This window comes from Columba livia, chromosome 1, assembly GCF_036013475.1.
Source record: "Columba livia isolate bColLiv1 breed racing homer chromosome 1, bColLiv1.pat.W.v2, whole genome shotgun sequence".
In the NCBI taxonomy this organism is placed as follows: Eukaryota; Metazoa; Chordata; class Aves; order Columbiformes; family Columbidae; genus Columba; species Columba livia.
The window spans coordinates 117,222,496-117,247,362 of NC_088602.1; the positions used below are offsets into that span (position 1 = coordinate 117,222,496).

Genomic DNA, 24,867 nt, shown 5'->3' on the forward strand with positions numbered 1-24,867 from the left:
AGCCCATGTACTTGGTCAATATATTTGCATGGTAATCTATTTGCAGTCATACTTGTTGAAAATGAAAGAAACAAAAAAGAGAAAGATAATATGCTGTGGACCAAACACATGTCAGGTATTCAGTGCTGATTCCTGTCAGTTTAAACAAAGGTAAATGCAATGCCTCTAATGTAAGGGTCTGAAAAAAGAGGTTGAAAGGTTGAGGGACTGGAGAAAATCTTCTTGAAATTTCATCGAGACTGTTAACTTTTCAGTTTTGATCCATAATCTTTATATTTAGAGGTTATAGCATCACACTACTGTACTTCTCCCTTCCATGCCTGGAGAGTTGTACATCCATCACCACATAATTAAAATTCCATTTTCTTTCAGTCAAGTAATATAATGCTGTTTGAAACTTGAACCCACTGACAGCAGAATACAAGGCAGCCCCTAGTCTTTTTCATCAATGTATCCCTTAGACATTTCTTTGAGAGAGGGGGAAAGAGAGAGGACCACCCCAGCCCCTACCAAAGTGAACCATTCAGCAAGGGCGGGAACAGGAGTTACAGCCAGTTTCACTCTTCCATGTGAAAAAGCCATAAGACTGAGTTAAGGAGAAAGACCAGCAGCTTCCTATGGAAAATCTTTCTACCGAGCTTGTGGGTGAGCATCAGTTTGGAATTGGACCACTGAAATAAGGAGATGCAGAAGAGCAGGTTGTGGGAGTGCATATTCACATATATATATGTGTGTGTATATACATGGACAGTTTGGCATCAGGTGTGATGTTTATTATAGATCAATTAGTATTTCCATGGGGATGACCTACCTAAATTCCTTATTGTTTTGCTTCTTTTGAGTATTGTGTCTGTAACAAAACAATGCTGATAATATTTATGTTGCAGAGCCCCAACACCTAAAGCCTCTAACTATAGAAAAATTAATTTTAGGATGTTTTGGAGATTTACAGGCACTCCTTTCCCCCTCTGTGAATGTGACAGTCCTTAATTTACCAGTAATCCAAGAAGACCAAAAAACTTTTCAATATGAAGTAAGGAAACTCTTCCATGAACAACACAGACAGTTTTTAATGGTTACCCTAAGCTTTCAAAGGTTGACAGAAAATGCCAAGTTGTGCCAAGAAGCCAAAACCATCCTGTTTTCCAGTGGTCTAAAGCACCTCTGCCTGGAAGCCACCTCCAACAGGGCTTCTAGTTCATAAATGTCTGTGATGTGGATGCCTGCATCAGAGCTGTTTGTCTACTGACCTCCTTCCAGGCACTGCTAGTACTGGATCTGTCTTAAACTCAGGTAAATATCTACAGTTGGCCAGATGAATCAAGTCCTTCAAATGCCAGTTTATCCCTGTGAAAGACGAAGTGGTCCTCTGGTGACTAGCTCAGCTGTAGACGTCTGTGCTGTATAAAGTTATAGAGATAGTTAAGATGAACCCTATCTCAAGGTACAGGACATTGAATTTGTGTTATTTTGTAAACCAGCAAAGCTAGTAAAGAACTGAAGATAGTATGTTTTTGGATGTGCACAGGAGACAGTAGGAACTGGAAAGATGTGTTTACATACCTGGGGCACAAGTAACCTGTAATCAAGCTGGATTTTCAAATGGCAGCTCTAAGGTGTTTGCGATATCAGACCATTTCCCGTGTAAGTGAGAAATGTGTTCGTGGGCAGCCACAGATGAGGAAATCCCAGATACTTATGAAATGTATATTTCGCATATCTTTACAATCATGTGCCTCGGCTATTTATCACATAGATATTGCCATGCGTTTACATGGGTATTTGTGTGTACTCCCTGCATGTCTTTATAATAGTGTAATATATGTAACAAGAGAGAACCACAGAAAACAACACCACCCACTATTTGAGGAAGAACTGAAAACAGCAAATACATTTATTTTTTCTTTAATAACGAGATAATGCAGAACCTAATTTGTGAGTTTCGAAAAATTTCAATTCAGAAGTCACTTGAATAACTCCGGCCTTAGTAATGACTGTAACAATTATGATTGCCAGCCATAAACATTCATGTTTGCATTTTAGAAAGGGTACTGAGATACTGCAAGACGTTCATGTGGTTCATTTTGTTCTCATTATGTTCTCAGCTAAATACGTGGGATTTGATAGATTTTGGTAGCTAAACATGAGAAGGCAACTTGGTCCAGTGGCTCTAGCCCCCATTTGTCTAGAAGGAACTTGATCATAGATGTGGCACAAACACAAGTCATTAATATAACCTGTCCAGAGTTAGTTGCTTCTGTATGGGTCTCTGAGTCTCTTCAGGGCAAATGACTAGATTTGGTTGTTGCCATCTGAGTGCTGGAAAGGGGAAGTAACCACAGGAGTTACGTTACCACAGACCAGGCGCTCTGCAGGGAATACAGACCATATGCAGAAGAGGATTTGGATAAAACCAGAGCAATATGCAATAAAATAAGAGAGAACTTGGACAGCTTATCAGGGATGGGATTTATAGGGGTATTGGTTTGGCCGTGTCACGCTGGCCTATTTTTCTGTCACTGAAACAGGAAGCCTGTGCTACTGCTTGTCCTGGGCTCAGGCATGGTCTGAAAAAAATAAGTTACTCCCACTGTCTCTTGATTGGTCCTCAAAATCTCTGAGCTAGCCACCACCAACTTATAAGCTTAACTAGCCATCTTATTGATGATTTATCCAATTTAGCATGTATGTTACTTTTTGAATGAATAGTCCCTGTGTCTGGCAGCCCTGTGTTTTCATGATTGTGCTGTGAGGGGCATCGTGTAATGGCTCCTCTGCTGCCTCGTGTCCCTGCAGCTGGCAGCGGTATGCTGGGGCTGATGGTGTCTCAGGAAGAGTGGTATTGATTGACTTATTCAATATTTTTGCCTGCCAAGCTCTTGAGATGCAAAATGCAGTCTTCCACAGCATCTGCCACTTGTCGCATACTATCCTAAGATGATTAAAAATGCAGAGAGAAAAAAGCTGTCCCATTGTTTTTGGAACTGAGACTATTGAAAATAAAATTACATGCTATGAGTATATTTTGACAGGTGGTTCTGTTCTAAAAACTAATGTAAAAAAGGCACTATGGGGAAACATGCTTGTCTCTTCTGTCAGGGTTATACATTGTCCAGATACAAATGTTATTTTTAAGCTGTGAATGCAGCTTGGTCATTTCTCAGAAAGGAGTTCAGTAACCACCACACTTATACATCATGACTAATAATGACAACTTAGGTCCCCATTTTTCTTTGCATATAAAGTCATGATTTCCATCATCATGAAGTTTTGGTACTTCATCAGTGGCTTTGCATAAGTGTAGCTGATCAGAACCTGCTAAACAAGTAAATGATTCCCAAACCTAAAATCATCCAGGTCCCAACCTTATTGTGTATTGTTGTAGCAAGGATTAACTGATCTGACTTCGCATACTCCACATGGAGTACTGTCCTTATGTAAAGCATTTTACATGTCTGATCCTACTCCTTGGAGGTTCTCCTCGATCTGGGGCTGGCCTTTTATATTTCTTGCCTTGTTTAGTTTTGTGGCATATGTATCCTATTTTATGTGCCTGTTATCAGGGAAGTGGATTATGTCTGGCACACATAGACCGAACCCTAATTGCTTTAGAGGACCTGCAAGTCTCCAGAGGTATTAAATACTTAAAATGTTTGTAAAACTAGACTCAGCTGATCTTGCTTGAAATCCGTTCAACAAGCAGATCTGAAAGACAGGAAGCAAATAGTTTTACAAAGTGGTTGTTTTTTTGTTTTTTTGTTTTTTTCCTAAATATAATTGCCCTGTTAATATTATTTTATATACAGTCAGTGCTTGGTTTTGCTTTTAGTGGTGTGCTGAGGTTTTTCCCCTCATATTGGGGCAAGTCTATCTCCTATGAAACACTGTTTTCACTGCAAAAGGTATCCATCACCCAGTACCTTGACTGACTAACTTCTATGGGAGTTTCAACCCACTCTGCACAGCACTGGGTCAAAGGCAGGTTGCTGCCCACGAACACATTTCTCACTTACACGGGAAATGGTCTGATATCGCAAACACCTTAGAGCTACCAGCTTGATTACAGGTTACTTGTGCTCCAGGTATGTAAACTCATGTTATTTCCAGCCTTTTGAAAAAGTCATAAAATATAAAATGTGTTTGTGCTGAGGTACCTGGATTTGTCATCTCCAGGTCACTACACAACAGTTTACTCAGAGGAACCAAGGAGCCAAAGCACCTCCAGTGCTCAGAAGCAGCACTCTTACCTGTGATGCACAATCTGTCCCACAGTCTTCTGGCTGGAAAGAAAACATCTGCAGCATTAGGCTTTATGGGTGTGAGCAAGTACCATCCCACTAAAGGATGGTACTGGTGCTGTCACTGTTACTATAAAGACAACACATCTTTTGTGTGTTGATTTCTGTTAGACTGCAGAAGATCTAGGCAACAACTTTTTTTTTTTTTTTTCTCTCTTTATTGACAAGTTTTATTATGATATCTAGCAACAGCCTTTAATCAAAATAAACAGGAGAGAAGTTGCTTTTAAGGAAATAATTTTGTCAAGACAAGAATGAATTGGAGCAAGCTGACTGGAAATGTGTTTAATTTGAGAGATGAGGAAAGAGAGAAAGAAAGAAAGAGAGAAAGAGAGAAAGAGAGAAAGAGAGAAAGAGAGAAAGAGAGAAAGAGAGAAAGAGAGAAAGAGAAAGAAAGAAAGAAGCAAAGAAAGAAGGAAAGAAAGAAAGAACGGAAGGAAGGAAAGAAAGAAAGAAAGAAAGAAAGAAAGAAAGAAAGAAGCAAAGAAGGAAAGAAAGAAAAAGAAAGAAAGAAGGAAAAGAAAGAAAAGAAAGAAGGAAAGAAAGAAAGAACGGAAGGAAGGAAGGAAAGAAGGAAGGAAGAAAGAAAGAAAAATGTTTCTGATCTTTGGAATCAGACTCTGGAAAAGGCTTCTGCAGAGTAGTAGCTATAAGAAAACTGTTGTTTATAAGATGGAATTTAAATAGGTTTATGGAGAAGATTGTCTGATAGGATATCTGCAATATGAGATTAGAGATGTCCCAGATGTCCCTGCAGTCCCCTGTTCCTTCTGAATATCTTTTGTATTTAGACTTCTTTTTTCCTTCGGGTTTGTCTGTTTTGCGCCCATACTGAAAAGAAAAAAATCCAGTGCATTATAAGGGTCTATTTCTGAACAAACATTAATTGTGATTTTTGAATGTGTTGAGTACCCAGCAAATCCTTCTTTAGGAAAACCTTTGGTGAAGATGTGCCACTTCTTGCACTTGCCTCCATCCTTGCATTTCTGGACAAAAGTTCTCCCAGTTGTTTGCTGATAAGCTGTGTTGAACTGTGCTTCCAGCAATGCTGGCTCTTGTTTACAGAAGAAAAGTGAAGATGGGGCTATGGGTCAGACTGAAGAGCTCTCAATGAAAATTGGATCTTGTATTGTCCTGATTGATAAATCTGTGCATGCTATTAAAAATAACATTAGCCAGGGCAAATTGTAAACAGAGCTGTGGAGGTAGTTGACATAGCTACCCTATTAATCTCTAATCTGGGTTACCACAGGATTCTTCTAGAAGTCGGTGCTCAAGAAACGCCTTCCAGCAAAGAGGCCAGGCAGCAAGGAGTACTGGTGGCACTGGTACGAGGGACCGTGCCTTCCCCACTGCTTCCACAAGCAGGTCAAGGCCATCGTCTTGGGCCTTCCTGACAGCCTCATTTGCATCTGAAGTACTGTTGGGATGACTGACTTTGGGGAGGCTTGTAGCCTTGCTGGAGGTCAGCTGAGGAGCTCCAACAGGCCATGTTCAGAGTAGATTAGTGGGGGTTTGCACAATGAGGATTTCCATTCCTAAAATGTCCAGAACAGGGAGTTTGCTTCAGGATTTTGCCTGAGGGGAAGAAAGATATTTTTGCATTCCTGTTTTGTGATGGCAGGTCTGCCTCACCTGAATTGGTGTTTTCGCCACTACTTCTCATATTTTTCTTATGGAGAAATTATACTGCATATTTTAAAATTTGAAAAAAAAAAAAAAATCCTCTCTCTCTCTTTTTTTTTTTTTTTTAGCTTTTGTGGACTTTTTTATTTAAACTGTGATGTGGTATTTTAGAGCAATAGACCTGCTGCAAACTACTGATCATGGATCTGTTATGATAGCTAAGATGTGTCAATGCTCCAGGTTACTAGGTTAAAGCTTTGGCCTCTGATGTGAATGGATGGCTAGATTTAAAAATAAATCCTTTGGATTATACCAAAAATTTGAACTGTCAAGAAATAAATGGTGCGGTGAACTGAAACATAGGTCTCTCAAGCTGCCCTCATTTTAGCTGTATTTCAGTAATCTCTCATTCACCTTTCATTGCTGCCAGTGGCCTCTAGGGTTTCTTTTTTATTTATGATGGAAATATCTGTCTATGAATCATGTCACTGAGATGTATTTTTACCACTTCAAGGAACTGGTAAACAGTGCATAGTTTCTCTGGTAAGGAACACTGCATTGCTGGATTATTTGAGCCAACAGGTATTTCTTCATGTAAAGAGCTTTCTTGCATTAAAAAAGTTCTTTATTTTCCTGTGTGGTAGATGGAAGATACTTTTGTTAAGTGCATATAACTTATAACTTCATTTCTTGCTTTTCCATATTTTTGCTGTCAACATGTACTTCTGTAAAACTTTTATAGACAATAGGTATTTGATAACAGGATTTTGCAAGTATTCTCTTACTACAGTTAAAAAGTGCCTTTATCATAGAAAAATGGATGTATCTAAAATGCAGCAGCCTGGCATGCCTTCCACGTTTTGAAGTCCCTTTGCAAAGTCTGTGGAGACTAGATAATTTTAATGTCAAAATATCACTTTCAAGCATAGAACTTTTTCATATAATAAGTTATATTAATGAAAAACGTAATTTCCTTTTAATCATAAACTAAACAAAAATGTAGCCTACTGTAGATTTGCAAGTTGAAAATACATTATTAAGTAGTTTTCAACAATATTCTTTCACTCTTAATTTCAGTCACCTAAGAATTTTTAGGGAAGAGACGAATAGCTCTAACGAAATGCAAAGCACTAAATATTTTGGAAGACTGCAAGATCCTTTTCATTTGGTCTGCTGTTTGTTATTGTCACTGTAGATTATGGATGAGAACAGCTGCAATTATCCTCTGGTTAATATACTTTTGAATTAGAAGAAAGGACCAAGCTACAGTGCTGCTAGCAAGTAGTAAGCTAACCTCCTTTGCAGGCGTTTAAAATACCTCTTCACTGGGGCTTCTTAATGATAAAATGCATAGAGCTGGCTTTTCTGACAACCCGTGTAACATGATGGATGGTAGTAACCTTTTCTCTAAATTAAACTGGAAAACTAAGAGCCGGCAGGGCGGTGCGCTCAGGCGCATGATCTTAGGGATAAAAGCTTCCTTTCCTGCTCTTCACTCCATAAGTACATATTTTTATGTGTATTTTTAATTTATGCCAATATATTCTGGCATATATTTTCATGTCCATTTCATTGAACTTCCTTCACACTTCATAGTTTTGAAACAATTATCTTTTACTTATTCAATGTCGCAGCAGTTAACGCAGGCCAGAGGACTGTCTAGATTTTATTTCCTTTTCCACACAAAAGCAAACCGTATGAGTGTGAGCAACTCTGCTACTTGCAAATGAAGTTTATGCTGAGAAAATCTTCTGTCTCATTTTGTAATTTCTCGTACTTGCCTAAATAAAAGGAAAAAAAAAGCCCTGAGTGATCTTCTTTGAAATTAGTTTACATTTTCAGAGAAGGACTTAAAGAGCATACTTGGCTCGTGCATTTATTTTTGCTTAGAGAAGCGTTTTCTGTAAGAACGTGTACCTCAGTGCTATTTTCTCTTCAAATTTCTCTTTGTGGTTGTGTGGGGTTTTTTTGTTTGCTTGCTTGTTTTTTTTCTGCTGTGGTGAAAAACACCTATTTGTAAATTCTTCATAATATTAATTTAGAGTAGAAGAGGAACCTGTCTCATTTTTCAAGAACTAAACCACATTTCTCCATTTTATTATATTAGTGATTTAAAAATACTGATATTTTCTTCTGCAGAACTGTAGTAAGACACCCATGTCTGGTGATTTCTAGTCACAGCTGGGTATTTATTCCTTTGAAAATCTCTCCCTGCTGTCACATGCTGCTGATAACTGTTGTCAGATGTTCAAGTAGCCGTGTGCTGATGTCAGGCGTGAAGTTGTCTATTTGTTTTCTAGGCAAAGACCAGATGTTTGTTCTGGGGAAAACAGACTGATTTTCAGTTAAAACCTAAAGTAAAGGTACATCATTTTGGCCTATAAACCAGCCACATCTCAAAGCCACATGTGACTTAAAGAGAAAAATGTGAGAGTCTTGTACATCTGGGGTTATTCATTCATGCAAGTGAAGAACAAATGGGTTGTTCTCTCTCCTGTGTTAACAGAGGAGAATTCAGATTTGTGCCTTGGACTAGTTCATGCTTTTCCCTTGCTCTACACAGAGCTGGTGATAAAAACAAGGCAAGGGGCTTTATTTAGAGAATTAGACCAGTGGGAACTCATCAGTTCACTTTAGGAAAGGGTGATAAATCTGTCTCCCTGGGAGACTTCAGCAAGCATTGAGGCACACCACCTCCAGCTCCAGCCACCTCACGTACTTCCAGTTACCCTAAGCAGTAAACCATTGCACACCAAAAAAGAATTCTGGAAGACTTTAAAAATTCGAAGTCCTACAGGGTTATACTGGGCCCATAAGTGGCGAGATCTTGATCATTTTGTGACTGGTAATGTCTTGTGTAAGAAAGAGCTTTGCACAGAGTCCTGTGGCTACAAGTGGTCCAGTAACAGTCATGCCACTGCTGGCTGTTAGACTTATCCATCAGAAGTCTAGCTTTTGCATTTTATTCTACTGTCATTAATATATTCACACTAACCTTTAATATAGTCACAGTATTACAGGCAGGAAAAATTACACTGGGACAAAGGAACAAAGGCAAATATTGCTAAAGAAATTTTAAATAATGTGCAGATCTCTTGTGGGTATTGATTCATGTGCTTCATGGTGTCAATAATTGTTTGTGAACTGCAACCACTTTTTTCCTCTGAACAGGGCATTACTCCTGAAATATAGTCATTAATTATGGATTAGCTCTAGAGTTATTTTCATGCATCAGTAGTTCAGATAAAAAAATAAGTAGCACTTATTTTACAACAGTGTGTTAGATCTATATTTCGTTCATTAATAACTGAAATAATTCTTTATAATAATTTTTTATTGTAGGGATCACATTGACGTTTTCTATAGCCGTAAGTCTCAGGATAAATGGAAAAAAGTCTTAAGGGCTTTTGTTTTGTTTGTTGTTTGATTTGTTTGTTGTTTTTGATGGGGAAGTTGTAAATGTTCTGCTGTCTTGGGACAGGACTGCAATAAGAATGACATATTTGTCACTGTTTGATGCTAATGTAATTTCCTGGTTTTCCTACTGTGTCCCTTTAATCCCAATTGTCAGTAATGTGCTATTTTTTATTAAATGATGAGACCTGAAATTCGACAAGGAGAAAATAATTAAAACTATTTGTTCCACAGACTGTCAGGAGCTATTAGGGATTAGACAAATATAAATTAATTTTATTTTTTTCCCCCAAGCCATGTTACAGACTTTGCAAAGTTCACAAGCAATTACAGTCCTCTTTTATTGAGCACGGATTTAAAAACAAAGGTCAGTTACATGCTGGTCACTAAGGAGTTTATGTAATTGGTAAAAACAAACGTTTAGATGTTTTTTCTATAAAACAAGCGTACTGTTTGGGATACTCTTGCTTCTCAGTTGTGGCTCCTTTACAGAGCTCAGGGACTGAAGACTAGACACATCATCTCATCTGATGTTTGCAGAGTGGAGCAGAGCTTTGCAGCTTGTCCCTCCAGCTGCAGGAGCAGCTCATGCCCCAATGGGATTGTGGCTGATGCTGGTGGCCTCCACACCCTGAGACCAACCCCACTCGCACTTCTTCCCTTGCAGCCCCATGCATCCAGCAATGCAGCACGCTGTCACACCACCGTTTTGAATGCCCCTTGTAATTTTGTTGCAAGAGGAGCCTTGTTTTCTGCCCTGCTCTAAGGGATTGGCACTGCTTGCAGACCCACCCTTTGTCCTGTCATCTCAGATTTGGCTGGGTCAAAGTGTTGATGAGTTTTCACCTAATATTTCCCTCTTCCTTCTTTACTATTAAAAGGCTTGGGCTTGCTCTTTTGCTCCAGAGATGGTAAGAGCCATCTGCACCAAGAGCTCATGCTTTGAAGGCCACTCTCTACTTCTTTTTAGTTTCTGAAGTGATTTGGTGACGTGGATGGGTGATCCAAGGACAGCGAGTGGCAGTGCTGCACTGGGAACCCCTGAGGAGACCCTCCTCTACATGGCATATGGGCTGCAAAAAAGAATCTGACCCAACAGGGGCAAGTGCCTGGTGGGCTGCTGTAGGAGCCATGCACAGTCAGGTTGCAGTGAAGGCTTGTCAAGAGGCATTTAGGAATTTAGGAGGAGGAAAAGGGAATAAAGAGCTGGGACTATCTGTGAGACTGTCATGGGACATAATGAAAGTGCAGACAGAGAAATAGGTGAAAGTTTAGGCTGCAGACATGCTTTGCATACCACCTAGAGAAGCGGAGTCCTAATCTTGATTGGAACAATTCAATTCCACTGTGAAGCACTTATTAAATAACAATAGGCGGCTGCAGAGCTGTGCAGACTTGCAGGTGAAGAGCAGAATTTTAAGCAAGCTGCCGGGCAGGCAGGCGAGGAGAGCTGGGACAGTCAGTCTGCTCTGGTATCCAAGCCTCTGCTCAGACTTCAGCTCATATTTTTATGAGTTGAAAGCAGTTACTAAACCACAGCACAGTTCTGGATTAATTCAACTAGAATTTTTTCTGGGGAAGCAGAAGTTTAATCATCTGGAGCACCGCTGTTTGCAGCGCATCACCACAAGTGAGTGGGGACGGCTCATTGATCCGACTCTCAAGGCAAGCAGACCTGTGTAGCAAAATGGCATTACCAAAGAGTGTAGTTCAATGTGGGCTCCCTGAACAAAGCAAATTATTTCGGCACCAGAGTCTGTAACACGTATTTATCGAACCACAAAACCTCACAGTATTTGTTTCCCATTCTAAACAACTGCTCTAACCTTTTAGCCAAAAAGCTCTGTGAATACAAACACAACAGAAACTCTCCTGGCTCACTTAATAAAAAGAAAACATTAATTCGCAATGTGTTAATTTGGCTATTGATAATTCTGCAAGTGTAAGTCTCTGGATCATAGCCACCTATGCCCTTAACCAGTCTGGTATCAGAAGGTCTCTGCAGAGGCAGGAACTGAGAATGAAATAAAAGGAATATGAAGACTTTCTAAGACTTTTTTTTTTTTTTTTTCAATAGCAGGTTGAGAAAAGACTTTAGGTATGGAAGGGATTAAATATTTTCCTTCTTTCCAGTTTTTCGTTGTCAGGTAATGAGAAATGCCACTGTGAATTTCATTTTTGGAACTGTAACCAGTTCTTCCTGTGACATGAGCCAGGACAGTCACTTTAGTCATTCACACAGGACTGGGGTTTACCGTGTCACCTGTACAGCAGCACAACACTTCTGCTGTGACTTCTGTCATCCGTCAAAGGAAACAAGATCAGGGGAAGGACCACATCTGTCACCAAATCCAGTCCTGGCCTTTGCAAGGGAGGCATTTTTCACAAACTAATGGCTCCATCTGGTACCTTAATGAAAGCTTAAAAGGACCTTCAGAATAAGTCTGGATATTAAAATTAACTTAAGGGGACAGTAAATCTGGGTATTGGTACTTACTAGTACTTAAGACTTTTCAGTACATCCCACTTCCCTGCTTTCTTTTATCTGATCTACTGCCCAGAACCACCACCTCTCTCTGCCCCTTTTGCAAATGAATGCTATTGTCACCCCTTCCCAAGCTAACACCCCCCTTGGCACTACAAGTATTGACCTGCCCTTCTTTCAGACCGTTTCACTGATTAAACTCATTAAACTCATAAGTAATTTTTTTCAAGACAGAAGTTTTTTTGCTTCCATTTCAGATCTTGAGAAGCATTCGTGTGACTGAGAGCTTGAGTGTTTGCTCCTCTATAATGAGCTCTGCAGTAAAAGATATGATGCCTCAAATCTTGTCTGACATCATTTTAGAAACATGACTAATCTCACTGAAGTCAATGGCACTATTTGCCTGTCTGAAGTTATACATGTTCTTTGGGACTTTTCTGAATTGAAGGCATCGGTATGTTCCTTGGTGGACAGTAAAGAGCTCCAAGGTTGACTTATTTAAACAAAGAGGTTTAAGTTGCAGAGCTAAAACTCACTTTCTGTCTACACAACAAAAAGCTGGATTTTAATAATAAAATTCAGTCCTCCTTTGCATTTCCATTTTTAGTTATTTTGTTAGAAACACACTGATTCTGGAGGGTTAGTAAGCATTCAGATATATCGATTTGCAACTGAATATAGACTATAAATTTAGTACTCCTCTTGAGTAACTGAGAGGATAGGCTATGTAGACAGCTCCATAATCGTATAGCTTCAGAATCTATTTGTGATTCAATGATTTTAGCACTCTGTTGTGAAAGAAAATGGGAAATGGTAGTTTTGTTTATGAGATGACTAAGATTTTTTACTTTTTTTTACAAGCTGCTTTCATATGAAATATGAGTTGAATTAAAATTAAAAGAACTGTCATTTTAAAAGGGTTTTATTACTTTAACACACATATGTCGAACTTCTTAGACACATTATACTTATCAAAACCGAGGATGTATAATCTGTAATTACTGACTTGAACTAACTAGTTCTGTTTACTGTATCTGTCAGAAAGATAAGATTAGAAAATCTGAGCCACTGTCACCTATTTCTGTTCTTTCACTAAAATAACTATATGAAATTAGTCTACTCTTCTTGTTTTACATCTTTGGAGTATGTCACTAGGGACATACCTAAATTAAGCCCCTTGTTTACATCTTTTTGGGTTATCATTCAATATTAAATGCTGAAGTTACTGGGTATTGGTACTTACTAGTACTTAAGGCTTTTCAGTACATCCCACTTCCCTGCTTTCCTTTATCTGATCCACTGCCCAGAACTACCACCTCTCTCTGCCCCTTTTGCAAATGAATGCTACTGGAATTATAGGAAACATAAATTTGCAGAGAGGGAATTTCCCTCTCCACCACTCTGTCTTCTAGTCTGGGCTTTTTCATCTCAGCTTGGGGAATATTGCAAAAGGATAACTTAAAGTAACTGTATAGAAAACAGAAACACGGATCAGCTAGGGCATGGACAGTGCTAAATGGTATTTGACAATCTGCTTGAAACCTCTTCCAGACAGCGCAGCCTCTGCAGGACTGTCGTGTTTCAGTCCTGTAGAAAGGCTTGGAGTCAGTGAAGGGGAAAAGGCAACAAAGGCTGAGACCCAGGGTGAGGGTAAGCACTGTGAGGTGATGTCTCTTTTTCCACACAGGAGTTTTATGTGCAGCAGATCCATCAGTGGGTCATGTTGCAGCCTATCTAGCATGCCACTGCAAAAAATTTAGGGGAAAGTGTATTTTCGCTTTCATCTCTCCCATCTTTCCAAGCATATTTTCATCTTGCATGCTACTAATGTGGAGAGGTAGCACTCTGTACCCATTTTGAGTTAGCTTGTGTGCTTTATCATTTCTGTTCCCTCTCTTTGCTGGTACAGGCATATGGCCTGAGTCCTGGAGAAGAAGTGTCCTCTACTGACTTTACCTGGTGATCCAGGAAGGGATTTGCACCTTCTCACCTGAGCCACCTGTTTTCAGTGGGAGCCTCCAGCCGGCAGGTGAGGAGCTGGGCTGGCAGCCAGCCTCTCACAGCCCCACTGCCCGGCTGAGCCCATGGCTAGTAATAGCCCTGCTGCTGTTTGGGGTGCAAAATGGGGGCTGTAGCAATTTTAAACAGCAGAGGCTGTGAAATAGCTGCTGGCCTATGTAATTTGAGGTTATTTCATTTTGTCTGTGCTCTGTACAGTCTTTACGCTTTTTGATCTCGTTGTAGTTAGTAAAAGTTTTCTATATTGTGGTTATCTTTTAAATATTTGGGAGATCCATGCCTGTCTCCAGTGTTTATAAGTATTAAAAAAATTAAAGTCCTCATAAGAACATTGTGAAGTCAGAGATATAAGTGTCAGTTTCTATTTTATGAGAAGGGAAAACAAGATTTATGGGCAAAATGACTGGTCAAGTGTTAAACAGTAAGTGAGAAGAGATGACGGTAGGGGACTACAAGTCAGAGGTGTCCATATATCTTATTCCTGAAGTCATGTATTTCAGCAAAAGCTGGCAAAGACATTTTGCTTTGCACGAGGAGGCAAGTAATAAAATAAATTGTTCAGAGGTATATGCACTCAGGAGCAACCCCTTCAGCACTTAGGGCCTTGCTGTGTCTCCTGCTCTTTGGGGCTAGTAAAAATGCAGATACCATTTCAAATGTAAATGCTTCTGTATGTTTCTCCATTTTGTTTTGATTTTGAAGTCTGGCATCATTTGAAAGAATTCAGCAAACCAAAGATGACCCACATAATGGTATAAGGTGATGCATTAGTGAATGAAAGCTCTAAAGCTTTCATGGTTGTTTGTCACTTTAAGTCCACTTTAATTTTGTTCCATTCACATTTTGATTCACATTTAAACTGTGTTTTCAGCTAAAAAAATTGGAATATATTATTAAATGATGCAGATGTTCCAGCCACTAGCTATCAAAGAGGTTGTCCCCTGAGAGCTTTGTTGGAGGGAGAAGTAGTCTTGTGCTCTTATTTATATTTCTCAGATAGTAATAGTTCAAAACTCAGTAAAATTAAAGCCTTGAATAGTTAATAAAAATATCAGGATGTTTCCTTAGCATATGTCTAGCATGAATACTAAGTTGTAATTAAGTATTCTTACTTAATGATAGATCAGTCTGCATCTTGGAATGAAGAAGATTATGTTGAATTGCTCACATGATACTATAATTATGGCCATAGACCTGGTAGTAAACAAATAAATTGTGTACTTTCCTTTACAAACACAGAAAAGGAGTAACAGCATAGTGTGCAAGGCATCAGGGTTAGGATTTAGGAGGTTTATTCTTTCCTCATCTCTTCTTCTGACTTGCACATTTCCTTCAGTAAATCACTTTGCCTGTCTGTGAAAAGAGTGGTTGCAGAAAATCCCAGATTATGTAAAGCCAGCCAGGACAGTTCTGAGTGGTTTAAGTCAGGCATCCTCAGCCATAGGTACCTGTGGGACATCACCTGGTTTCCAGAGGGCTGGTTAACCAGACAGAGTGCCAGGAGAGGCATCAGCATTTTGTGATGTATGTGTACTCTCTCAGCGCTCTTCTCTTGTTATTGCCTGCCTTCCTTCCTAGAGACTGGATGTTCTTCCAGCAAGTGGCTGTCTCTGGCTGGATGTTTATGAAATGTCTGGAGCAGCAGGCTCCTATCTGTCAGATTTTGCATGTTGTTACTGAGCTGAGTGAGGTAACAAGTCTGATGTAATTTGAGTGGCTGCAACAATATCTCACTTCTGACTTTGAAGACATCGCTGTCTGTTGCAAAGTGAGCTTAAGGATCAGCCTTCAGGCCAAGTAATCTTCCTCAATGCACTTGACAAAATGAAAAAAGGACTCACTTGTGGTTAATGACTTTGACCCAAAGTTTCCAGTCTCTGCTCGTATTCTGTCATGTAAAGTTGGGTTCTTGTTTCTATTTTGAAAGTTGCTTAAAACTAAACATAATTCTTCTAGTCCTTCATTTCAGCAGCTTAGAAAATGCAAAGTACGGATCCACAAACACTCCTGCTCAAATCACTGAAGTTATATTGCATTTCTAAATGAGAGACATTCAGTTTGAAATTAAGAAACATAAATTTATTGTAGTCGGACTGCAAGGGAGTTCATTGTTGAAGCTGCTATTTGAAGTCAATGGACATCTCTTCAGTGTGGCCTCCAAAGCTGGTCAGTCAACCAGACCTTCATTCACCTGCCTGATAACATGGGCATCTGATGCTATTTGACAGGACCCATGATATCCTGCTTGGTCTGAAGCAGCTGCTTTGGAAGCGTACACTTCAGAGCAATGGTCATTGTCTTCCTCATTAAACCTTTGATCGTGCCTTGTGTCTGACAGAAAAGCCATCCCAGAGCTTCAGAGCAGAGGTCCTTGGCAATTTTCCAAACAGATTTCTGAGAGGGCATCGCTCTGACACAAAACAAAGTGAAAACTTCCACTGTTGACTCCATCAAAAGATTCATGGGAAATCAGACATTCAAGCCCAGGTGCCGGCCTGCTCCTTGGGCTCCAGGAGCTATAGGCTGACCCTGGCAGTCATGTGGTGACAGCTCCTTTCTTCTGTGGCCTCCTTTGTCTGCAGGCTTCCCGGCCACCCATGTGGGGGCTGATGTGAAGATGAAGTAGGGTTTCCCAGGCTCTCTGAATACCTGGATTTTCTTGAAAGGTCTTTCCAGAAAATTTTGTTTCAATGGAAAGGGAAGGAGAGACTCAGGATTTGGTACTCTCTGTTTCTTTGCCAGCTATCTCTGCTTCTGGTCTTTACAGCATCTTGTGCTAAGATGTTCAGGAAAAAAACTTCTCTTTTTCCTAGAATAGCCATAAATTATTCATATTATAAAAGTTCTTTTCCTCTGACATTTTGGTATTTTTTTGGTTTGAAAATTGCCTTGTGTTCTTAGTTCATCAATGTTTCATCTTTTATTACATATTCATATCTTTGATTCAGAAATTATTTCTCTGTAGCCACAACATTGTCTGGATAAAGGCTTCACATTTTAACTGAGCCATTTCTGTTTGTAACTTCTGTCTCTTTTAAAGATGAATCTAAAGAATTTTATTATGGAGTGAATTTATTAAAGAATTCTCTTTGCGTGAGTTGAGAATTGAAGAGAAATTAATTTGATGGTGCTGACTGGGTCTCTAGGGAGAACTGTATATTCAATAAAACATCTCTATCTCTTTCAAGTCTATAGTCAAAGCAGAAATTGGATAGAAAGAGAATAATAGTGAGCTATGTAGGAAAGAATAGGAGGAGAGAAAGAACACAGATGGAAATGAGGGCTTTTGAGTGAAGGTAGAGGTATCTGAAAAGCCATGCTGCCAGACCTCTGGCAGCTTTGGCTTCCTGGGGATCTTACAGTTGGTCCTGGCCACCAGTCTCACCAGGGCTTACAGTCAGCTGTTGCAGCCTTATTGATCAAAGTTTGCTTAACACGTCCTTACACCTGCATCATGGTTTCCTTTCTAGCCTTTGTCTTCATTCTCACTGTTTCAACTAATTACTTTTTGGCGGAAATTTTCAAAGCAGCGGTCATGTTAGGAGGTCTAGACACTGCAGAAGTTACACAATGAGGGTTGAGCTCCTGTAGCCCATGTCTTCACCAGGAGGCTGCGACACCAGAGTTGCTGTTGTTATTTCACCTTGGAATCTTACACCTGTAAGTAACCTGGTTTTGAAATGATTTGGTAGTTCACAGATCACAGTAATCAGTGTTTCGTGGAACACAGGTAATTTGTTTCCCACATGTTTGTTTGTTTTAATATTCATGGGAATGCAATCCCACCTACTCCATTTCTGACAGTTTTCAAACTGTTCTGTGTTGTGGTGGCTTCATGTTTGCCTTTGTTCTTAAGAGTCAAGCACTGCATTAAGAGTGACTGGGTGTCTCCCCTCCATTAGTTGCCAGCAAGTAGATGAAAGACTTTGCTGTACCAAGTAATGGTAATTTAATGTTCTTATTCTTATTGTTAAGCCTGTATATGCATACGTATAGTACTGTTCAGGAATCCCAGGTGATCATATTTTTTTTTTCCTGAAGAAAGACAAAGAGGCAGAAAACTCTGGATATTCAGAGTTTTTCAGTCCAGAAGCAAGTCAGTAAAATACTAATATTTGCAAAGCATTACCAGAATAATTAATGTTGAGAAAAGTAAAAGAATGCTGGCAAAAATGGCTCAGTACACTGAGAAGATGGCCTGCTCAGTGCTTGCTGTGTCTTCCTAGCTGGAGCCTGGGAAATGTGTCACTAGCCAGAGACATGTCTTCTTGTTACCTGAGCCAGGAATGGCCTGATGGAAACTCATCTGTTCAAAAAGCAAGACCACAGAGCAAATACCGTGCACTCCTGTGCCAAAAATATAAGCCCTTAAAGCTTCTTTACATTGTCAGCCCGTGTGTAGATTTTCCATATGAACTGAGAGGTGTGTGACATAATAGATGTAAGCACATGAGGTAGGACCATGATTGTAAAAACAGTGTTGATGAGTGTTCCTACAGCAGTCTACTTAATACTGCTAATGGGGGGCATTCCACCAATACTTATATTCTGCATCACAAATTGCATGGATAGAGGTGTTTTAATATGTTCTCCCTAGCACTGAGCCATTTGCCAGCATGCCAGGCAGTCCTGGGTCCATATCTGCCTGTTTGGCCGGTCCTTCCTGTCCCTCAAAAGGCACCTGCAATGTTGGTCATTGAGTTTGCCAGCTGCTTCCTGGTCTCTGTCTTCTTTGCCCAACCTTCTCTCCTGCCATGTCTCAAGACATCAGCATCCTGAAGTCATCAAATACAATCCAAGTACAATCAACTGATTGACTGGGCCAAGGGAGCAGTGGACGAAGCTATTCCAGAGTAAGTACTCCTTGGATACCAACGGTTGTATCACTACTGCTTTCTCAATCATATGGATGACCCTATCAACCAATACGACTTGAAGTATGCGCGTGCCGTCCATTCAGACTGTTCATCATCATGTTTAAGACACATAGCAAGGTTCTCACTGTTTGCTGCTAATTATTGAAAATGGTGCTGGGAAAATGAATGGATTGCAGAAGAGGAATTACAGGAGCTTGTTTGTTCTGTTTTCTGTCCAATTTCTTGTGATTTCAGATGAATATACCATACTGTCTGCCCAGGACTCTGAACTATGAATACAGGTGGAGGTGGAACTAGATGAGTACATAGATTAACAAGGGAAGCACCACCAAGCCATCATGTACAACTAATACAGACACATGATTTCCAAACAGTAAAGCTGTTGTGCCTGTTGCAGACAAATGAAAAGGATGTGACATTACATGGTGACGTGGCTGTAGGGACTGACTGGCATCAGCTGACACATTTTGTGAGCCCTAGCACCTAGTATTGACAAGATAATATGGCACTTAAAAATGCATTAATCAAAATGTGTTAACTGGCAAGTCTTAAAAAAACAAAACTTAAACACAAACCTTGTTAGTATATGTCCCAGTTTTCATAGACCAGAATATTCCATTTGGTGCTGAGGGAAAATTATTTTATGTTGATGACTTACCACAGATGAATATTCTAAAAAAGAAATATCAAAGCTTCTGTAATAAGCCGTCTTTTTTTTTTCAGAATAGATAATGCCAAAATAACGTCATTTTGTGTATATAGACTGTGTTCTGCTTAAATAAGCTGCTCACAACCAATCTTATATCTCCTTCTTCTACAGCCTACCCATGTAATGAGCAATACAAAGATACGTAATTTCAATCAGATCTTTATTTATTGTTGAAGGGATACTGCAAACAAATAGTTAATTGCAAAAGAAAGCAAAAGTTGTGATCAACACTGTAACAAGTGAAAGTAACTGCAGATGCAGAATTAAATTAAGAAAAAGTTAAGAAGAAATCAGTTTTACTTGGATATGACAAAGGTATTAATTAGTTGCTTAGGTACTAATAATATAATAATTTGTGATCAAAAATCCAATTAAAAAAAGTTCAGCACAATTAAGTTGGTAACTGAAGAGTGAAGAAGCATTGTAAAATTTATAGGAATACCTCTTAGGTACTGTCTTAGGACAAGTTCAACCAACTCATGAACACGATGCTACTGATCCTATACGGATATATATTATTCTATTACTATTTTGTTTGTTTGTTTTTTAATTCTGACAATGTGTAGAGTATCCTCCCTGTGATTTGAATAATACTTATTAATACTACCTGTCTACCTGCAACTTTTGGTATGATACTTCAGAGTCCCAAAGATGGAAACTTGTTCCTATTTGTATAGAGCATCATGGCAAACATCCTGGGTTTAATAGATCAAGGTACTGAAGCACTGGCTGGTGGTTTCTGTGGCTTGTAATCAGGTGCTCTCCTTCCTGGAAGGCCATTGGCATCAATGCATAGGTCAGATATGTTGCTTTGACAGTAGTCTTCTGCTTGTGGTTGTTTTCTTTTCCAAGGGCTTTATGGTTCCTCTTCATCTTTTGATGGCCTGTCATGTGGTAAAAGAAGAACTATAGGTCTCCCAGGAAATTGGGCAACCAGGAGTGGGGCTGCCACTGCTGGAACAATTAATCTTGCTCCCTATCCAGGTGCTCATGAGTTACTCCAGTGGTTGCAACCCACTGCCAGCTTCTTCCTTCCCAAGAGCTCCTGAGGTGGTGGCACACAGGCAGGACATGTGTGCCTGTGTCTGTGTGTTGTAGTTCAACCATAGATCTGTGGTAGATCAAACACTTTGGGAAAGAGTCTTGGCTGTGTGTGGGCAGGTGGATGTGTAGTGCTTTCAAGGTGGGTTAGGGCATGATTCAGAGGTGAAATCACAGCCATATGCTTTTGTTCCAGTCTCTCAAACAGGGTGGTCATCCACCCAGCTGGAAGGCCAGGACACTCCAGGGTTTCCTTTTTACCTTTATTAAAACAGAAAACATGCAAAAACAAGGAAGAGAACTTCAAGTAAGGCAACACTGAAGCTTTCTGCATGAATTAAGCACTTGGACGATGGGATAGGACAATTAATTAATCATGCATATTCAACTCTGCTTCCCATTGCACTGGAAAAATTGTTTTCCTTTAACTTAAAATATGATATGCTAAGTGCTTAATGTATTATAGTATTTTTTTTCTTTGTGTGTTTGGATAATCACTTTTAGCAACAAATGATAGAAACTAAATAGGAATTTTGCATAGAACCTTCTAGTCAGCCTATTAGATAGGGTGGAGAGGATGAAAAACAAATTAAAGCTTGTGAAAAGTTACACAAGCTGATCTTAATGGGGCAGTGACAATGTCATCATGCTTCTAGACTGGTCACAGTGTGGCCATGTAAGCACATTTATTATTGTCTGAGTCTGCTCGATATTTTTTTTGTGGTGAAGAACAAGAAACTATTTGCCATAGAAAATGGCTTGGTGAAGGGCTACTAGGGCTGTATGAATAAAATCAGTGACTGTCTTTCAACTTGTACATAGCCTTTAATTAATGTATTTTATTTTATTTTGAATAGATCTTCTCTGGTGGGAACTTACCTAAAATATCATGAAAAAAATAAAAATCTTCATATATCCTGAGAGAACTTTCCCTTTGAACCAGCAAAAGCACAGGGTGTTGCTGATGCTGGAGGAAAATCCATACAGATGCATCTCTGAGGCTGTAGAGAGCACTGCTCATAAGAACATAAACACAAAAATTCTGCTTATAGGCAATTTGTTTAAAGCATTTTAGTTTTGAGCTGTTGTCATTAAGATTTTGGAGTCATCAACATTGATATTTATACTTGTTTGTACTGGAGAGCAGTTGAACACAGGAACATAACATCCAGCAATGAAGTAATGGTTTGTCTGTGTCACTAGATTTTTAAGGAAAGCACAGCAGTACCGTAAAAGCTTTTGGTTTCTTTCTGTCATCCAGAATAATTTGCATAAAATATGAATATTTGTATTTATCCTTGTTCTGCTGCTTTACAGTATTAATGTATTTTGTACTGCATCATAGTTGATCATGATAGTAGCCACTATGTGAGCACATGAACTCCGGCTTTTGGAGTCATCCCATTCCTGCAAAGAATTATGCACGCAAGATTCCTTCATATTGTTTAAATAATCTACTGGATGTGAATAGCAGTATTTTCCATAAGATGGAGAAGGGCGAAGAAGCAGTAGTAGTGTACAAAACTAAGGTAGGTAAGCACTTTGTGTTCTCACAGTACAGTCACCTTAAAAATATTCCAGCAATTACCCGGACCTGACTTTTTTTTTTAGCATACTGACTGAAATTTCACTGAGAGAACAGCCCATTGAATAGCTGAGTTATCATATTATTTCATTAGGTGGCATTTGGAACAGGACATGCTGTCTTTGTGTGGTAGCTGATAGTAAAAGCTGGTTATTTTGTGGCCGTTGGAGGAAAATATGGTGGTATTACTGCTCTTTGCAGCCTGTTGGCATCAGTAGTTTTCTTTCAGACTGAACACCTTTGATCAAGGTCTTGGCATGGAATTAGTGGAGCTCTGTGCATGGAAGTACCTCTGCAGGGCACATTCCTTCTTCAGCAATTCACTTTTTGGGGAATGTGCCTGTGGCCACACGGGGAATGTGTTTTCTTCACAGATGCTGGGGCTGCTCTGCCCTGGCAGCAGCTGGAGAGGTCGCAGTTTGGGTAACCTTGTCTTATTGTGTGATTGTGTGACAAGACTCTGTCTTACTTGAAAATGAGACCAAATGCTAGATGCATCAGATAAATTAATTATTTCTAGTAAGTTGTGTTGTATTTATTGTGCAGTGAGAAAACAAAGGAGTTGTTTCTTTTTACAGTATCTGCACCTTGTCACAAAAGGCTTAAAATGACTTAGATTTATATCTATATCTATCTATATATATATTTTTTTTTAAATTTTTTTTTAATTAAGCACTGGGTAATCTATTCAATACTGTCTCATTTGTCAGTTGAGTTCTTCAGAAAAAGACATCCTGTCAGGTGCAGCAGACAAAGCTATGAGAAGCATTGGTACTGTTAATGACTCAGGGAATGACTGCAAGGATTGTAAAATTACACATTATTATCCAGCAGGTATTGATTGTAATTATATCACAGATACAGACAAAACGTCAGATGCTGTGTTTTAAATATGCCCTTCAATAAAAGGAAAAAAATGGCATTGAAATAATTTCAGTGATACCTGTGTGATCCTGCTGAATGCAAAATGGAAGTGTTTTGCTTATCTTTGGCATGAAAGAAGTTATCACTCTAAGCTGTTCACTTATTAATTTTCATTTAATACTCATGATATATATCAGACTTTATGGATGTTTCGCCATTTTGCTTGATGACACTGCAGAACTCTGATAACTGTGCTCTGAGTAAAATGTCATTCCCTGTTTTACCTGCCTGCTTGGACTGAACTGTTGGATCTTAATTTACAGTCATGATTTCCATGATCCTTTGTTCATGTCATATTGTTGTTACAATGAACATATTGTGCACACAGTATAGCCTTCATCTTCTTAAGGCAGAGTACAGACCCTTTCATCCTTGCAAAATGAATAATTAAACGAGGATTTTAATATTTGTGTTTGCTTTGGGGTTTATTAACTCTAACTGTGAAAACTAAATCAATTATTTAGTATGCTCCATTTGACTAGCTCCTGAAAAAATGGACCAGAGTTTTCTATATATCTGTTCTGTGGCTTTAAGCTATCCCAAAATAGCACTGTTGTAGAAATGGAGCGTACTTTGCCAGTTGGATGGGTGACATTTTTATCGTTGCCAGCCTGAGGTTTGGATAAGGATCCTGGTAAGGTCTTATACCATAATGTAATTCTTCTACTGTACCTGCCTTGCCTGAATTTGTTTTGTTTTGTTCTGTTTTCTTTTGTTTCTGTAGACTCCAGAGGAAGGAGCCTCTACAAGCATCTATGCAGCAGTATCACCTGAGATGGAAGGAGCTGGTGGCTGCTACCTTTACAATGAGGAAAGGACAAAATCAGCTGACGTAGCATATGATGAGGAGCTGCAGAGAAGGCTCTGGACAGAAAGCTGCAAGATGGTTGGGATTTCTGATGAATCTAGCAGGGTTCCCTAGAAAAAGCCACTTCCAGCTGGGTAAATGAAATTCATTGACAAGCATCTTAGGTGAATTCTTGCAGCATCAGTCATCATCTTGGAAATCACTGTTCAGTCCCAAAGGCAAACATGAACAGCTCCGTTCTTCACATGAACCCCTAGTCTGCTAGGGTGTGGGGGGAGTATTCCCACAGAAAGATGTAGTGGTTGGTTTTAAATCTAACCATCAGTTTTGTAAATCATGATGTTTCAGTCTGTGATTAAAATACAATCTTTAACCTTGTGCAGAGTTGAGTTTTCATTTTTTTTCAATGCAAGAAAAGACTTTCCCTGGTGAGCATGTCGTGTCTGTAGTATGTTGAACTTAAGCCACCTTTATATATATAAAATACCTTTTTATCCAGTCTTAAAAGACGCAGCTTTTTTTCCTTAAGCTTCAAGATTCTTTAGGACTCTTTCTAATGAATGTCAGACTGTTGTAGTGTAGACGCTTGGCATTCATGATCGTTATGTTTTTTCTATCATGACGTTAGTTTTATATGTCAGCTTTTATCCAGAGGTTTTAAGTGAAGGTCAGAACCAAAAAAAATGTAAATAAATAAGGTATTCAGACAGGGTGTTGAATTCAGTTGTTTTCAGTTCCAAGTTCAGCTTTCCTTTAAAGGCAAGCCATAAGGAAAAGGAAGGGATCACGCATAATAAGGGCAACACAGGATTTGGCAGAGGGTGCCTCTTGTCTTGGCAGCGGGCTAAGACTACTCGCCCCCTTTTCTCCTGAACCCATGTAAACTTGCATCTGCAACTTCTTGCATTTTCTTTGGCAAAAAGATTCACTCATATACTGCCTGTTTCATGAAGGATTGCATCCTTTTGTTGGTTTTGAACCTGGTTCATGTGAGGTTCAAAACTAGAGTTCTTGGTTTGGAAGAGACAGCAAACTGTTAATGCTTGCCCACTTTTTCCACATTGTTAATGGTTGTGGAGAC

At 39.3% G+C, this 24,867-nt stretch overlaps 1 protein-coding gene across 4 annotated transcripts in view; it reads left to right on the top strand.

The window, feature by feature from the left end:
- Positions 1 to 24,164, top strand: part of DHRSX (dehydrogenase/reductase X-linked) — a 170,137-nt gene extending 145,973 nt beyond the window's left edge. For 3 of the 4 annotated variants that reach the window (XM_065074416.1, XM_065074418.1, XM_065074417.1), the window contains exon 7: positions 23,703 to 24,164. In XM_065074416.1, the coding sequence (XP_064930488.1) occupies positions 23,703 to 23,900 (198 nt within the window). In that variant the 3' untranslated portion in view covers positions 23,901 to 24,164. Of the gene's footprint in view, positions 1 to 17,312; positions 17,500 to 23,702 lie in introns of those variants that run through there. The other variant, XM_065074419.1, reaches the window with a different exon arrangement.
- Positions 24,165 to 24,867: the final 703 nt, after the last annotated feature.